General features: G+C 37.1%; 1 protein-coding gene and 1 long non-coding RNA gene across 3 annotated transcripts in view; one reads left to right on the top strand and one right to left on the bottom strand.

Annotated features, from left to right (window-relative positions):
- Window positions 1-16,676, top strand: part of LOC309505519 — a 259,401-nt gene that overhangs the window by 52,741 nt on the left and 189,984 nt on the right. The window lies entirely within an intron of this gene.
- Window positions 9,752-16,137, bottom strand: LOC309505511 (uncharacterized protein). 2 transcript variants are annotated; one of them, XM_082178918.1, is made up of 10 exons: window positions 15,699-16,134; window positions 14,606-14,990; window positions 14,236-14,519; window positions 14,000-14,129; window positions 12,559-12,600; window positions 12,404-12,430; window positions 12,253-12,315; window positions 10,201-10,257; window positions 10,040-10,058; window positions 9,752-9,941 (listed from the first exon to the last, which is right to left on the bottom strand). In XM_082178918.1, the coding sequence occupies exons 1-10, from the start codon at window positions 15,733-15,735 to the stop codon at window positions 9,885-9,887; spliced, it is 1,101 nt and encodes a 366-aa protein (XP_082035044.1). In that variant the 5' UTR covers window positions 15,736-16,134; the 3' UTR covers window positions 9,752-9,884. The 2 variants fall into 2 exon arrangements, with proteins under 2 accessions (XP_082035044.1, XP_082035045.1); XM_082178919.1 differs by having other exon boundaries at window positions 9,890-9,941; window positions 10,040-10,122; window positions 15,699-16,137.

Genomic DNA, 16,676 nt, shown 5'->3' with positions numbered 1-16,676 from the left:
GGAGACCGGGGACAGTTGCAAAACTTTTTGCATTTCTCTCAGTTACTCAGAGACTATTTGGACTAGACCAACCAAATTTGTATATTAAACTCAAACTAAAATCAAGCATGTGATTTTAAAACCGAGGTAATACTACTTGGTGATCTAGGGCCCTATTTTAACGATCTGAAACGCAAGTGTCAAGCGCAAAGCGCAAGTAACTTTGTGGGCGGATCTTCGGCGCTGTTGCTATTTTCCCGGCGGGATAAATGCCTCTTGCGCCCGGCGCAAATCTAAAAGGGGTTGGTCTGAAGTAGCTTCATTATTCATAGGTGTGGTTTGGGCGTAACGTGAAATAAACCAATCAGAGCGACATCTCACATTCCCTTTAAGAGCAGACGCGCTTGTTCTAAAGCGGATTCCTATTATAACGGCGGATTTGTCAGGCGCGCGCCAGGAGCGGTTCACAGCCGAGGAGACCGATGTTCTCGTCAGGGACATTGGGGATGGAGAAACCCAAATTAACTTAGGTTAAACAGGCGTATGATAATTTGGGTAAATGTGTAAGTTAGATGTATGCTTTTATAATAAATTGTCTGTCTGTCTATCTATCTATCTGTCTATCTGTCTATCTGTCTATCTATCTATCTATCTATCTATCTATCTATCTATCTATCTATCTATCTATCTATCTATCTATCTATCTATCTATCTATCTATCGTAATAATGTATGATTTGCAAAAATGAAAACTGCTGCTTCTGTGTAGATGAGAGAATCAAAGTGCATGTTGTGCACACGCTACATTGATTATGGCCAAGCATGCACCCTTAAAATAGCATATGAATAACATGCGCAACGCGCCACTGACTTTAAACAATTTTTTCCTGGTTAGTGGCGCAATTGTTTTCTAAACCTGCAAAATAGCATGAAGGAACGTTTGAGCCGGAACACGCCTCCTCTTTGCGCTGAACCGTCCCCGGGAGCGCAAGTGTATTTCTTAGTTAACCGACGTGCTTCTGTGGAGGGAAAAGTCCGCTTTGCGGGGGTGCAAAATAGGAATGATACATGCGTCGGAGTACAAAGTCAATTGCGCTGGGTGCAAGATAGGGCCCATAAACTGTAACTGGCTAAATAAGACTAATAGGAAATCCCATAAGAAGATCACAGACAGTCTGGATTTTACCCAATTTTTTGGAAGGTCCTACTAGAATAACCACATAATCTCAGACACCGATAGATTTAATATTCAGTAGCAAGCCTGAACGAATTGTAAAAACATTTCATTTTATTACTGGACTGTCTGACCATAATCTGACATTACTGTCAAGAAAACTTACAAAAAAGCGATTTCATCATTCTAATAAACCAGTGGAGCACATCAGGATTCCAAAGAATGAAATGGATAATTTTCAAAGGGCAGTACAGCAGACTAAATGGACAAATATACTTACTTGGATCAACATAGAAGAAGTTAGCAAGATGTTTGCCACCAAGCTACAAAGTCTAGTTAAGGAGTTCACTAGAAAGGTAAAAGGAAAGAAAAAAACAAATGCACTCCCTTGGCTCAATACTGAAATATGTAATCTGATGAAAGAAAGAGACTCTGCTTCAAAAAGATCATTAAAAACCAAGTTAAATAGTGATAGGCATAGGTTCACTTCATGTAATCAAGTGATCAAAGTGATCAGAAAAGCTAAAGCCAATTTTTTTTACAACAATTATTAATGAGGGAAAGGGTAACACAAAGCTGATCTGGGAACAGATTAAGAATGTGATGGGAATTAGCCACAGGCTTAGAAACCAATTAGAGTTGAACCTGAATGGTAAATTAATACAAGATCCAGCACAAATAGCTGTAGCCTTTAATGAATATTTTATCAATTCTGTGGATGAAATCGCACAGAATATTCCCCTAACAACTGGAGATATTGTCAAAATAGATGAAAGCAAGCCTTTTTTAGCATTCAACCTATCTCTGAAATTAAAACCCAGGCAATTATTAATTCTCTTAAAATCTCAACAGCAAAATATATTTATAGAATGGATTCTAAAATGCTTAAATCCCTGAATGAACATCTAGCCTACCCTATCACACAAATTGTTAACCAGTCAATTCTAGAGGGGATATTTCCAACTACCTGGAAGACTGCAATTGTAACTCCCTTATTTAAGTCAAATGACCCTCTGAACATATTTAACTACCGCCCAATCAGTATTCTACCTGTGGTTTCCAAGGTTGCTGAAAAAATGTATATCAGAGCAGCTTGTCTCTTTCTTTAATAATAGTCCATTTACTCTTCATCCGATGCAGTTTGGCTTTAGGGCCCATCACTCTGCAGAAACAGCTAACTGTTTCTTTTTAGAGACTGTTCGAGCAATGGTTGACAAGGGAGGTGTAGTTGGCGCTGTGTTTTTAGACCTTCGTAAAGCTTTTGACACAGTCAACCATCGGGTCCTTATTGCCAAACTCTCTATTTTAAATTTCTCCCCTTCTGCAATCAAATGGATTGAGTCATATTTAACTGGTAGAACTCAATACGTTTCTTTGAACAATTCATTGGCTCTTAATTTATGCACAGGGGTACCACAAGGATCGATACTTGGCCCGCTTTTGTTTAGTCTATATATCAATGATCTGCCATCAGTTTGCCCTGATATCAATACATGCGGACGACACTGTAATTTATGTGCATGCCAAGACAAAACATCTGGCTGCTGCCAAACTGACCATACAGTAGCTATGGATCAGATCACCAATTGGCTAAATCGTTCGTGCCTTCAACTAAATGTAGATAAAACTGTGGGAATGTTTTTCACAAAGAGACGATGTAACATTGTGTCAAATATAACGATTTCAGGTCAAAACATTTAGTATTGTGCCACAATTGAAGTATTTGGGCGTTATTATTGACTCTAATCTTTCTTTTAAAGCACATATTAAGAAAGTTTGCAATAGGGTCAAGTTTAGCTTAGCTAATTTTAGATATATTGGAAATGCACTTACTTTTAATGCTGCCAAATTATTTATGGATGCCATGATTGTGTCACTTCTAACATATTGTCTGACAAGCTGGGGACAAACTAACAGTTTATCACTGAAGCCATTAGCAATTCTTTATAAAAAATAAATAAATAAAAACTCTCAAAGTTTTGGACCAGAAGCCTAAGAGTTCACATCATTGTATTATTCTTAATAATCATAAACTGCTAAGCTGGGGAGATGTAATCAAAAACAAAAACATCTGTCTGGTCTACAAAATTTTGCATAATACCGCTCCTGCTCCTATTAATTCATTCATAATCCAACGTAATAATAGCAGTCAGATCACCAGAAGCACCACACGAGGTGACCTTCTAATCCCATTCAGGAAAAGCACATTTGTAAATATAATTGTAATGTATTTTATTTTATGTAACTATGCTTACTAACAACTGGCCGGGGACTACAGCTGGAAATTAGCCATAGAGGCTAAAGCTGCTCTTTTTTGTCCACGTCATTATAAACACTAATATACCAAACTAAACTAAACTAAACTAAACTTGCATCTGTCTGCTAATTACCCATACCATAAGATGATTACATATGACATATCGTTCACAGTATTTATTTGAATGGAAGAAGCCAGATGTTGTAACTGACCCCAACCCAGGGGACAGTTGCAACACAACCACGGGATGGTTGAAAGTTGCAACATGTTAAAAATACCTTAAATTTCATTAATTAACTTTAGCTTTTTGTCTCAATGAGCATAGAATTCTGAAAATATCAACAGTTTTAGGCCTACTATAATATTATAGTATTATTTATGTATACAATAATATTATTGTAGCCTATTATTTAATAACAGTTATTGAGTTTTGTTTGTTTATGTGTAAAACATAGGCCTACATAGATTCAGTGTGCAGGTGTTACAGCTCTCCATATTTCAGTGTCAGACAGCTGCGAGATGCGTTGGCATGTAGGATGTGCACAAACATCCCAAATTCTGTGCTTGTTATAACGGCATGCTGTGGGCAGGTTTCAGGGTGTGGCCCCTGTATCCAGACCTATCTAAATGATAATGACAGCTGCCTTTTATGCAAGGCAAATATGTTCGCATGCAGGCAAACTGGTGTTTTTAAGAGGCCTGAGTGAGGTACTGGCAAAACTGACAAATGCAGTGATTTAAATGTGGTCTGGCTGACAGTTTGGCTCAAAAGTTCAGAAATAATGTTGAAAACATTTGTTATATGTATTTTAGCACCTTGCTTTGTTTTTTTTGTTTTTGTTAAGAATCTTGGGCATGGTGTTCAGGGGTTAGTATGGCATCTGGCCGAGTATTTTTTTTCTTTTTCTGTATCACATTTTTGTATGTGTATAGGGGCATAAATTCAAAAAAGCCAGCTGAGTTTATCTGTGTAGCCCGGTGCCATATGCAGCGTCTTAAACGGCATTACTGCTTAACAGCAGTATCTGTTCCTGTTCTTGAATAGGCCGTTTAAAGAGAGACACCCTCCCTTTTCTTCAACAAACACTGTTGTCATATGAACCATAGCACATTTTGGCTTTCCTAGCAGAATATGCTGGCTAAGGGTCATTTCACTGTTAATAGCACTGATACTTGAAATAAAGTCTGGTTTGAGTGTTTCCCCATTATTGTACATATCTTGTGGGGCATTATAAGAAACTGAATTCTGACTTTACCAAATGTTACAATGGTGCTTCACAAAATAAACCAGTTCAACTTGCAAATGTACTCATGTCATTAATACCAGTTACGTGTGACCCTGACCCCACGCCCAGTTTACCATAGTCATAGTGCATAGCTGATAAATATAGTGATGTGTTGTGAGTGATTATGTCAAACAAAAATGTAAATCAATGTAAATAACAATGTTATGTACTGTAACATGGAAACCATTTCATGCTGCAGTTTAGGAGTGATAAAAAATAATACATAAAATATACTTAAAGATTTTGATAATGACAAAGAATAGTCCTAATCCTAGTATGGGAGGTTAAGGCCTGGTTTCACAGACAGGGCAGGATTAGGCATTAGTTAAATTAGGACATTTAAGTAACTTATAAACATTTTTAGTGTGTATCTTGCGACAAAACAATGACAGTGACATTGTATATGTCAGTGCAAGTTACTTTCAGTTAAAACGGCTCAAACATGCATTTTAGTCCAGGACCAGTTTAAGCCTTGTCTGTGAAACCAGGGGTTAAAGTATTCTGCGAAAATTGTTTGTTGTCAGCATTGTTTGTTTTATGGATTAATAATTCTTCAGCATTAATGTATAAGTTGTGTTTTATTACCATTAGATACAGAGTTATACAGCAATGCATCTCATAATCTCGCATGTTTGTAGCGTTGCTGTCCTGTTACTAGAACCTCTTCTAGTAACTAGAAAAGAAACGGACAACTTTTAATGGACTTTAATAAGAAATTACAATTTGAAACGTAACCAGTAAGGATGTCAGACAAAAATAGTCAAGTAAAAAAATTAAAAAAGTTTCCCTCTGATATAGTGGAGCGGAAATCTCAATACTCTCAAAAATGTACTTTAAGGCTACTACTTTGTTTAATTTGAACAACAACATAACACCACACTAGCCTATTGCTCCAGTCTATGTGTAATGTTTGCATATGTCTCCAAACCTTCCCAGAATAGGCCACTGTGACCTAAAAGACAATCGTAAAACATTTCATCACAACTACAGGTTGACAACAGCAATGTTTCCCTCTGCACCATCGAGGGGGTCTCGTCCAAAGGGCGCAGGATAAGTCAGAGTTCCTCCATTCCTAATGTATTCAGCTGCAAGTTCCTCAGCAGGTGGAAGGAACTGATGTGGTATTCGAACGGTCCTGAGATGGGCTGCAAAAAGAGCATCGGGTATGCCCTTGGATGGGATTGTATGTGCATTCCAGACAGGGATGAAATTCTGTAGCCCAACCATGCAGCATTTTGAAGCAATGGCTGAGACACAGTGCTTCCAAAAGGGGTCATCAATGTCCAAAAAACCATTGTTGACCAAGGCACACAATGTGTACTTAATTGGGTAGTTTATTCGCGAGTTGACTTCGACCCACTTTCTTTCAGCAGCATGGTTCTGTCTTGACTGACTTTGAATGAAAGGGGGTCTATTGACATTAGTGCGAAAGTCCCTAAGATTGTCTTGTTGATACAGACATAAATAAAATTCACGTCCATGATCAACTCTTAGCTGATCAAAAAGGCCATGTCTCAAGCAGATTTCTCTGTACACATCGTCATAAATTATCAGATTATTTTTGATCGGCATTACAGAAAATCCCAAAATTTTCCCACTGAAACCATCAGAGGCAACAACTTCAGTCACTCCAAAATCCACAAGCTTTTCGTTTTGATCCATGTGTATTTTGTGACCGGCGTACTCAGCGTAATAGACATGTGGATTAGTTTGGCGAGCAGTTCCCTCTCTTCACATCTGTTTGTACTGCGGGGTAATTTGTGCCAGTGCACGCCTTACAGCTCTTTCACCCAGCCTGTATCCCGAAGCTCTCAACATCCCAGTCATCATCTTTCTACCGTACACAGGGCCGCTAACAGTAACTGCTGGTCGAACGACTGCATCCACACCATCTCTCCCTAGCCGTGCGTAATCGAAACGATGAATTTTCCTCGTTGCGCAGAATTTAGAAATGGAGGAAATACTGGAACCTCTCCCAAGTCCATATTGCTGCTGTAAGACCTCTTGAACTTGTGTGCATGTGTATCCCTGCTCCTCTACTAACCTGCGAATTTCACTTTCATAATCAAGCGCACTCCACTCACACATCGTTCAGAAAATCTGTTGTTAACCGCAGTCACACAGTTTATATGGTTCTGACATGTAGGCGATAGGCTAAATCATGGTCAGACTCAGACATGCCACACACATAATAACGCTACAGCGCTCTAATGCCTATGGTTAATGCATCCACATCCCCACCCCCCACTCCACCCCCCAGTGGAACTGGTACGGTCCAACCGCGAGCAAAACACAGAGAAATGGAAAATCAGAGCAATGAGTAATTTTTTATGTTTGTTCAAAAATCATACTCGGACGCAACAACCCAGCTTGTAGAATTGAAAATTAAACTGAGAAACAATTATCCGTTTGTGAATTATTCCAAAGAAATGGAAAATGAAAGTTTGAAACCAATTTTTCATTTGGTTAATTTTGATGGTGCAAATTGAACAAAGAACTGCAAAGCGTTACACGGACCTGAAATCCTATTCAAATCTCATTTCTATAAATCCATTTCACTCTGAACGCTCTGGTCAGATTTTGTGTAGCTTTTTTGCTTATGTCACTTTCTCACACCATGTAAAAATCTATAAATCTATTAATATCTGAAACAAATGCTAATTAGTTATTCAGAGAAAACATCAGACAACTTTGTTGATGATTTATTGGATGATACACAATGATGCTCATCTAGTCTAATCAAATGCTCTAATGTAGAATAAGACATAAAAAAATAAAAAAAGGTCAAATCAAAGTATATCAATTCAGAAACAGACTGTTTACTGTATATTCTAAAGGTAGGGGGAATTACTTTGTATGTAAATGTGTAGTTGAGATCAACATCATGCAGTAGAGGCAGATCTTGTGACTGCTAACCATTTATTGTAAATATACATTGTTTAGTTGTGATGTTGGAAGGTATATGTCGATTTGATCTTGTGATGGATTTTTTAATGAATAAATTAGTAAACTATATCAAACTAATCATAATTCTAACATCTAACTTTACTTCTCCTTTAGGCCTAACATTCTAACACTTGAACAAAATGTACTGAAGATTGTGTCGAAACCAGTGGAAAGTTCTGAGATGCTGGCTAGACAATATAAAAAATATAACAATCTAGAATAGCCTCATGACATATTGAGTAATCAAACTGAACTTCTAACCTTTTCCATTTTTCTAATGATTTGAGATCTAAGTTTGCTTCTACCTAGTAACAAAAGGGTTTGCATATGAAGAACCAATCAGATTGTAGGGAAATTATGTAATGTATCATGTCATTTTTGCCATGCTCTTACTCTACAAAAACTGCTGTATTATTTTTGCTGACGGGATTTTCTCTGAAATTGGCCTGAGATCCTCTGGCTGTGATTAAAGCATATTCGAAGGCATTGTCTGGAGTCTGTTTAGTTATTTCTGCGCAGCAGGTTAGTGGGACACTAGAGATCTTACTTCTATTCTCAAGTGATAGTGTGAAGCAGGTTAGTGGAACACTAGAGACCTTATTACCAAGTGATAGTGTTCAAAAGTGACGAGACGTTGTTCACAGATTAAGTGTCGACTGTAGACGCTTGGGTGTTGATTGGAGACACCCCAGATCATTTTGAGTCAGGTGCGAAAGAAGAAAATTCTACCACAATCTATATTATATAATTATGTTGTTGTATAATGTAGGCCTTTCTGCATAGACCCTATATCTATAATCTATATATAAGAAACTGTCAGGAACAGAAAGACTGAGAGAGCTGTCAGAAGCTTAGTGATGGTGACATTGAAGAGATGCGACCGCTGTATAGCTCGCTTAAAGCCTACGTTTAGGTTTTTACTTCTGCTGATTGCATAAAGGCTTCAAAATTATTAACAGTGGTGTTCTTTTGTGAAGATTATCATGATAAACAAAACATGTAAGAATCATAAACTTTTGTTGGTTACAGAGCTTATTTTCTGCAATAATGCAAATGCCAATGGAAAATCTAATATTTTTTTTGGGGGGGGAACCAGAGTGATACTAAGTTTGGGTTGGCCTGCACAAATACTGTCATCATTGCAGTGCTCTAAAGCAGAGGTCTTCAACCCTGCTCCTGGAGACTGTCCAGACACTGTCCTGCAAAGTGCATTTTTAACCTGCTTCAGCATGCCTGCCTGTGACTTTCAAGCCATCCTGAAGAGCTTGATTAGTTGGTTTAGGTGTGTTTGATGGGTCCCCAGGAGCAGGGTTGAAGACCTCTGTAGTATACATGTCTTGAGCATTAGTGGCATTTTCTGTCTGGGTATTGTAGTTTTTGCTGGGAATGCATTTTAGTTTGTAGTCCTTTAACACCACCACTACCTTGAACCCATATTTCTTAACTCTAACTACTGTATATTCAACCTTGGTATCCTCGAAAGGTCCAGCAAGGTTTTGAGCGTGGTAACAATATGAACTGCACACATTGTGGTCGATGTGCCAGCTCGTTCGATAAACTCAAGAACACCACTTTAAAAATCAGTTATAGATCTATCGCCTACTCCTTAGTAACTTTATTTCCACTTTTCGATAATTTTCTTCTTTATTTATAATAAACATCTCTCTGAGTTGTTTTGGGGTAGGAATAGCTGGCCTACAAATTCTACCAATAGCCAGACCCCCTGACAGTCCTTGACGTTGAAAACCCCTTGTGTAGTCAATTAAAAGTATGCAGAAATATGTTGGAATTTTTTTGGGGGGAAATTGTATTACGATGATCTTTTGAGACATGTGATAAATGGACTTAGGCTATTCTGGGGTAGAGTTGGTGTTTGTTCTCTATCTTGCAAATTCTTCTAACGTCACAATTTTTGTGCAAGCAAGCAGAGTTGGTTTCTGTAGAGGACTGTCTCTGACTGCAAACGGCAAGTCAGCAGCTATGAAAAGATACTGACACCTATCATGATCTTTGGTCTATTAATACCTGGAACAAATGCAAATTAGTTATTTGGAGAACATATCAGATGACTTGCTGATGATTTATTTCAGATGATATATAACAAGTGATCTAGTTTCTAATGCTATATTTATTTATGGATATATTCTCAATAATACATGAACAGAGTGTGACTATATTTCAAAAAGTATACTATCTGCTGTATTTTTGTTGTTGTTGCTGTGACAAAAACTTGTTCGTTATCATCAGATGTTTCCATACATGCTGAGTTCATCCATGTTAGTGTATTCAGCATCATAATCCTGGGGGGACAGGGATAAAAAGGTCAGCAAATAATATGTTTCAAGACAGCATTTGTTTTCCACAGTTTAATAATGGTAGAAATAAATGATATACTTACTGAGTTGGATTTTGGCTCACTGAGGTGCATGGTGAAAAAGAATGAAAAAACAAAAACATAAATATCTGCATTCATCCTGGCACCTGTTAAGTTAAAGGAATCTTGATGTAGCATGGCAACACTCATAGACTGAATACAAAGGTGGTTCAAATGCACTTTACCTCTTTGGTGATGGCATACGAGGTTTGGAGAAAGGCTTGTTTCCACATGTATTGGTTCTGTAAAGTGAAACGTTTTCTTTAAGTAATGCCACTTCAAGAGGCCTTTCATAAGACTTCAGCAATGTGTTAATAATTTTCGGGACTGCAATATTACTGCTTTGATACAACACTTATAGGCCTACACAATAAAGTTTAAACAACAATAAACCAAAAGTAAATATTGAGTAACTTACTTTTAAGACACAGTTTTTAATTTCACTATTTTTGCCCCTCTAAGAATTGCCTGTTGCACATAAACTGGCGTTATGAATAAATCACAGTTTTTAACGAATCGGTTGGACTATGACTCACAAACGATGTTGTTTTTGAATGAATAAATAATTGAATAAATGATTCACTTATAAAGACTATGGGCCCTATCTTGCACCCAGCACAATTGACTTTGTACACCGACGCATGTATCATTCCTATTTTGCACCCGCGCACAGCGGACTTTTCCCTCCACAGACGCACGTCGGTAAACTAGCAAATGCACTTGCGCTCCCGGGGGCGGTTCAGCGCAAAGAGGAGGTGTGTTCCAGCGCAAATGTTCCCTGATGCTATTTTGCAGGTTTAGAAAACAATTCCGCCACTGACCAGGAAAAACCTAGTTTAAAGTCATGTGGCGCGTTGCGCATGTTATTCATATGCTATTTTAAGGGTGCTTGCTTGGCCATAATCAATGTAGCGTGTGTACAACGCGCATACACTTTGATTCTCTCATCTACACAGAAGCAGCAGTTTTAATTTTTGCAAATCATAGGCTACATTATTACAATAGATAGATAGATAGATAGATAGATAGATAGACAATTTATTATAAAAGCATACATCTAGCTTACACATTTACCCAAATTATCATACGCCTTTTTAACCGAAGTTAATTTGGGTGGGTTTCTCCATCCCCAATGTAACTTCTCTCTCTTTTACGGCCGTGACGAGAGCGTTGCTCTCCTCGGCTGTGAACCGCTCCTGGCGCGCGCCTGGCAAATCCGCCGTTACAATAGCAATCTGCCATGGAAAAAGCGCGTCTGCTCTTAAAGGGAATGTGAGATGTCGCTCTGATTGGTTTATTTCACGTTACGCCCACACCTATGAATAATGAAGCTACTTCAGAACCCATTTTAGATTTGCGTTGGACGCAAGAGTAATTTATCCCGCCGGTTTAATAGCAACAGCGCCCAAGACCCACCCACAAAGTTACTTGCATTTCGCGCTTGATACTTGTGTTTCAGATCATTAAAATAGGGCCCAATTACTCAATTTGGAACCACAAAGCACTCTACTCTTATTACTTTTACGGTGGCTGCATCCAAAATCACATGCTTTCCTATGCTATATAGTAGGCATAAAACAACAAAAGAAGTATGTCCGAATTCACAGTACAGTAAAAGAGTTGGCAAAAATTACCTGGATGACATATTACTCCCGGCGAGATTCTGAAGTGTGCATACGATGACAATTTACTATCCCTATAAGGCCACGGGAGAGGATTTGTAAATGGCAGTGAAGCGACGCAACTGACGCTGGTAGGCCACATGATAATGACATAGGGTGAATGTATACATCCAGATTACATTTATTCTACTCACATTCATACTATTTAGAACATACTTTGTTTTACTCAAGAGAGTATGCGATTTTGGGCGCAGCCCTTATTTTTCTATGAAAGAAATAGTAAAAGTAGTATGCTAGTATGCATTTCCAAATTCAGTGAATGAATCACTTGTTTGGTTCTCGAATTAATGGATGCTTTGAACAAATCACCCAATTGAACGATTTAGTGAATCACCCACAGAGACAGTTACTTGTCGCCACCTACTGGTGTAACAATGTGATCTGCAGAAAGATTTACAAAAAAATCAAAACTACTAAAACATAAACTGCCAGTCTGTCCAGTACCTACTGTAGATGGCACTAGTTAGTGCATTAGATATATTTGAACAAGTAACATACAGTAAACCAGCGTTCAGTAAATCAAACTTATGTTTTACCCATTTATGTTGTACTTGCCTGATATCACTCCTGTGTTCACTGTTAATCTGAACTGCACTTCTTTCAGACATACTCGGTTGTCTGGGGGAGACATTTTAAATTTAGTCTCAGGACCAAATACAAAGAAACTTAAAAATAAATTCAATTCAAAAAAATAAAAAATTCTAACCTCGAAAATCTGTTCCAACATGATCTCCTACATTAGAGAATAAGATAATGTAAGAAATAATGAATAAGAGAAATGTAAAGATTGTCACCTATAGCATGAATAAATAGGTTTTCAAGAAAATGGATGAATAAAATAATTGAATATGTAATACTTACCTCTGTTCAAATTGTGTTATTGACCCTTGTGTACGAGGCTGTCTACAATCAATAATGACAATATGAGAACCCAGAGCCATAGAGAGAGAGAGTTGCGACACTCCCATAGACCTCCGTTGTAAATAATGGCGGCGCTTTTAACCGCCTACTTCCGGGATTTGAAGATCGGAATAGTTCCAAACACTGTCATTTGGGCGTTGGACACCATTCACTTACATTGCTGCGCGTCGAGTTGTTCCAGAGTTAAGTTGCTGAAATATCGACCTCTTTTGAATTGTCAACTGTCTATATTGTATCAGAGGCCCTTTGCGATGCTTATACTGGTCTTCATTTGTACATGCACAGCGTAATTATTTATATTTTATGTTGGTTGTTTCAACCAATTTTCAAGCACTGCCTAACGTTAGCTAGCGCGACTTCGTCAGCTAAGAGTTCGGTAATGAATCGCTACCACCTTTATAGCAACTTTTATTTAATTTAATTTTTTGGGATATACTAACTTTTCATTATGTTATTATTGTCTTGAGTGAAGCGGCTTGTGAGAACAATGCTGGACCTTTAGGATTGTTATGGCCATCACCAGTCCTGTCTGTTTCATGGATCACCTGCCCCTGGTTTTTGTTTTTCTTGTTCACACACACAAGCACACATTTTTGTTGTCTGTCATTGTTTAATAAAAAATATTTTATTTGAAAACCTTCATTTGTATCAGCCATGCTTAAATTCGTTTTTAATCTGTTATAGTTTTGATAATGTGTATGGCCTTAATCTTAAAATAATATTCTTAGTCTTAACATGATCATGTTTCACGTTGTGGTCCTGGGGGTGGCCACTTTCATCAGAAGAAGTGAGCTAGCTTCTAAGCGAATTCTGAACGGACCGCCACGGCAGACCTCTTTGCGTGATCACGAAGGTAGGCTAATGGCTGAATCAAAATTTATAAGCAAAATCACGGGAATCAATAGCCTAATACAGCCCAGTTGTGCTAAAATAAATATCATGAGACGTCCATCATCAGATGAATGATATGGAAAAGTTAAGTTAGAGCCGCTAAAGCCAGTGCTACTACCCATGCGAACATGAACACTAAGCTTTTCCCTCCAAAAATATAGCCTAAAACTTATCTCCAAATGCAAAACTGACATTAACAAAATGCAATAATGCAATAACAGCTGAAAAAGTACTTGGGTGTGTGTTTTATTTTATATTTACCGTTCAATAATGCAATCGCTGCTGTCTGTCCCATAGAAGAACATGACAGCCAGCGTACGTTTTGGAACTATTGGGGCTTACATGAACCACGTGACAGCCATAGCGGCGACATCAAAGAGTGTCGCAACTCTCTCTCTCTATGGCTCTGTGAGAACCTAAACATGTTCCCTGAAGAGAAATACATATATACACTGGTCTAAAACTTTCAGAAAAACACACACTAAAATACCTGTGTCGTCTCTTGTATATGATGACTCCAGCAAGTATGCATACGAGGAGAAGCACAAGTGAGGGCACTAGGTATTGAAGCCAAATAGTCTTCAGTTCAACAGTTTTGTCTGCCTCATAATGGAAAGTGGCTAAAAGGATTGAATTAATCCTTAATTAATGCACATCATAAAGTATCATAACTATGATTCAAAAGGCCCATTAGTGCAAACATGCATTTAAACATAGATCACTTACACTGTCCACTTTTACTTTTTGTAGCTGTCACTGTTATGCCACCATGATGTATTACAGAACACTCAATAGTGGAGCTTTCTGCCTTTACGACACTTGTGCGTGTCAGAGTGATTTTCCACAGGCCGTCTTTAAGATGATCGTTGTCTAATTGATCAGTTCCTTCAGTACCGTTCAGAATGATGTCTGGTTTGCTGTATGGACACGTGTGGAAAGTTGAACATGTTATTGTAATAGTCTCACCCATCCTTTCACCTCCATAAATATTGATGCTGGGCGGCTCTGGACTTGCTACAAATAGCAGAAATATAACAATTAGGCAACATACTCTCATATCCAGATCAGGAGTGAAAATATAAAGACATTATAGTACTTGCCATCAACTACAATTGTGGAGGTGACATCATAAAATGCAAAGGTGCGCCATCCAACATTTTCAGGGTCAATCCATGCATACAATATCTCTCCATGATGGGTGTGTTCCACGCTCTTGATCAGCAGACTGCAATCCCAACTCGATTTTCCATATAAATCAGTTTTTCCTCTAAACTTCCCAATGACATCATCTGCATGCAACGGATCATAAACTAAAGGATAACCTTTAGAGACCCACTGATACCACACAACTCTACGTGGGTCTTTGGGTGGATACAATGTGTAAGAGAAAGAACATGGTATAACCAGACAGGAACCTTGGAGGCCACGAATGTCTTTTGGCATTTTCACTTCCCATGCTAAAGTATCAAACAGCAGAACACCTGTGGGACAAAAGTTGGAGTCATTAATGAGTGTTTAAGTAGTCATTGTTTTTATTCTCAACAGGCATATTATTATTATTATTATTATTACAAGAAAACTAGATTAAAAAGTTTGTCGAGACAAACTTTAAGTTGGCTTGGGAAAGTTTGGACCAGAAAGTTTGAAGAAGTTTAAAGTAGTTTGAAGTATTACATTATTATTTGATTTTGTCTTTCTTGATTATTTTATAACAATAAAATATTGTGTTGCCATCACATGCAAAACGATCAGTTCAATTATCAAATAATTGTTAGTTAGATAGATAGATAGATAGATAGATAGATAGATAGATAGATAAGAAATATTAGATAGAATGGAAGCTTAAATGAGTCTTGATTGATTAGAAATAGTCATTGTAATAAGAAAATTAGCCTAATGTAAAAATTTGGGTCAGTAATCAGTAGACTTGACAGCATTGGTTTTTGTGACTGAAGGGTGCAATTATTATACCCAATTCCTAATTCTGGTCAACAGTCATTTAAATAGCATATTGTTTTTTTGAACTGTTATTTTCTTTCTTGCTCAGTTGTTTTTGGCATTTTTTTTTAACTTTTGCAATACTTTTATGCGTGTAGCATTTATCATTCTTAAGTCATTTAATGATTATTTAATTTGATGGATAAATGTACAGTAGCAGAAATGTAAATGTTAAAGAAAACACACTGTACCTTGGACAAGTAAATGAAGTAACAAAGGTCCTGTCATACTCCCACGTCAAAACGATTGCTGTTTTATACAAAATAAATGAAATGTTTATAGCAGGGAATACAGTGTTCTGTCGAGCACGTCTTTTGGGACCCTCACTGGTGTGCAAGTTAAATAGGTGTACTTTTTGCCAATCTTTGGATGTTTTCAGCTGTGCCCTGTATCCACAAGAAACTACCAAACTGAGAAGTGAAAGTGGCTTCAAAATAGATGATTACTCGTCTGTTTATTGCTGAAATGTAACAAATCATTTCCCTTTTTATAACGGGTTTAGTCCCCCGCTCAAACAAGTGGATTGGGTAGGAATCTATAGTATAAAAAAAGCTAAATATAATATTCATGAAGTAAATGAAGGCTTACGGTTGGGGTCAGAAAGATGAGGGGAGCTATGTTTTAATTGCTTGGATGTCTACACTTTCAAAAAAACCTTGAAATGACAAAAAATAAAAGACTTAAAAAAAAAAATATATATATATATATATATATATATATATATATATACATACATGTTTTTAGTTATCAAAGCAAGCAACTTTAAGCAAACAAACAAAACACTGTGAACATTCAAGCCAAACGTATATTTCTTTATTTTAAAGACAGGTAATACAAGCATAAGTTTCACGCAAAAAAAAAAAAAAAATTAAAATTGGTTGTGATAAAAAATATATTTTGTTTTCCAGAAAATATTTTTTTTCGTAATATATTTCATATACAGGATAATGTATGAAGCATGAAAGCATGTTAGAGTCAATACAAACTACAGACTCAAAAAAAGACTTTGTATTTATGTATTTGCGTTTCTAAAGTTGAACACCCTGAAGCATAAGATCATAATATATATAATAACATATAACATATAATATATATATATATATATATATATATATATATATATATATATATATATATATTTTTTTTTTTTTTTTTTTTTATATCCAGTT

This window comes from Leuciscus leuciscus (assembly GCF_965113295.1).
Source record: "Leuciscus leuciscus genome assembly, chromosome: 9".
NCBI classification, from domain to species: Eukaryota; Metazoa; Chordata; class Actinopteri; order Cypriniformes; family Leuciscidae; genus Leuciscus; species Leuciscus leuciscus.
This window is presented reverse-complemented; position numbering and strand designations above follow the sequence as displayed.

Excerpts from the sequence above, each read along its gene's own strand:
- LOC309505511 (XM_082178918.1), bottom strand. The coding sequence starts at position 15,735 with ATGACAGGACCTTTGTTACTTCATTTACTTGTCCAAG. Across the intron at positions 14,520-14,605 it reads ACAATTGTAGTTGATGGCAA|TCCAGAGCCGCCCAGCATCA; the intron begins GTACTATAATGT and ends ATTTGTAGCAAG. Across the intron at positions 10,258-12,252 it reads GAACACAGGAGTGATATCAG|AACCAATACATGTGGAAACA; the intron begins GCAAGTACAACA and ends TTCACTTTACAG.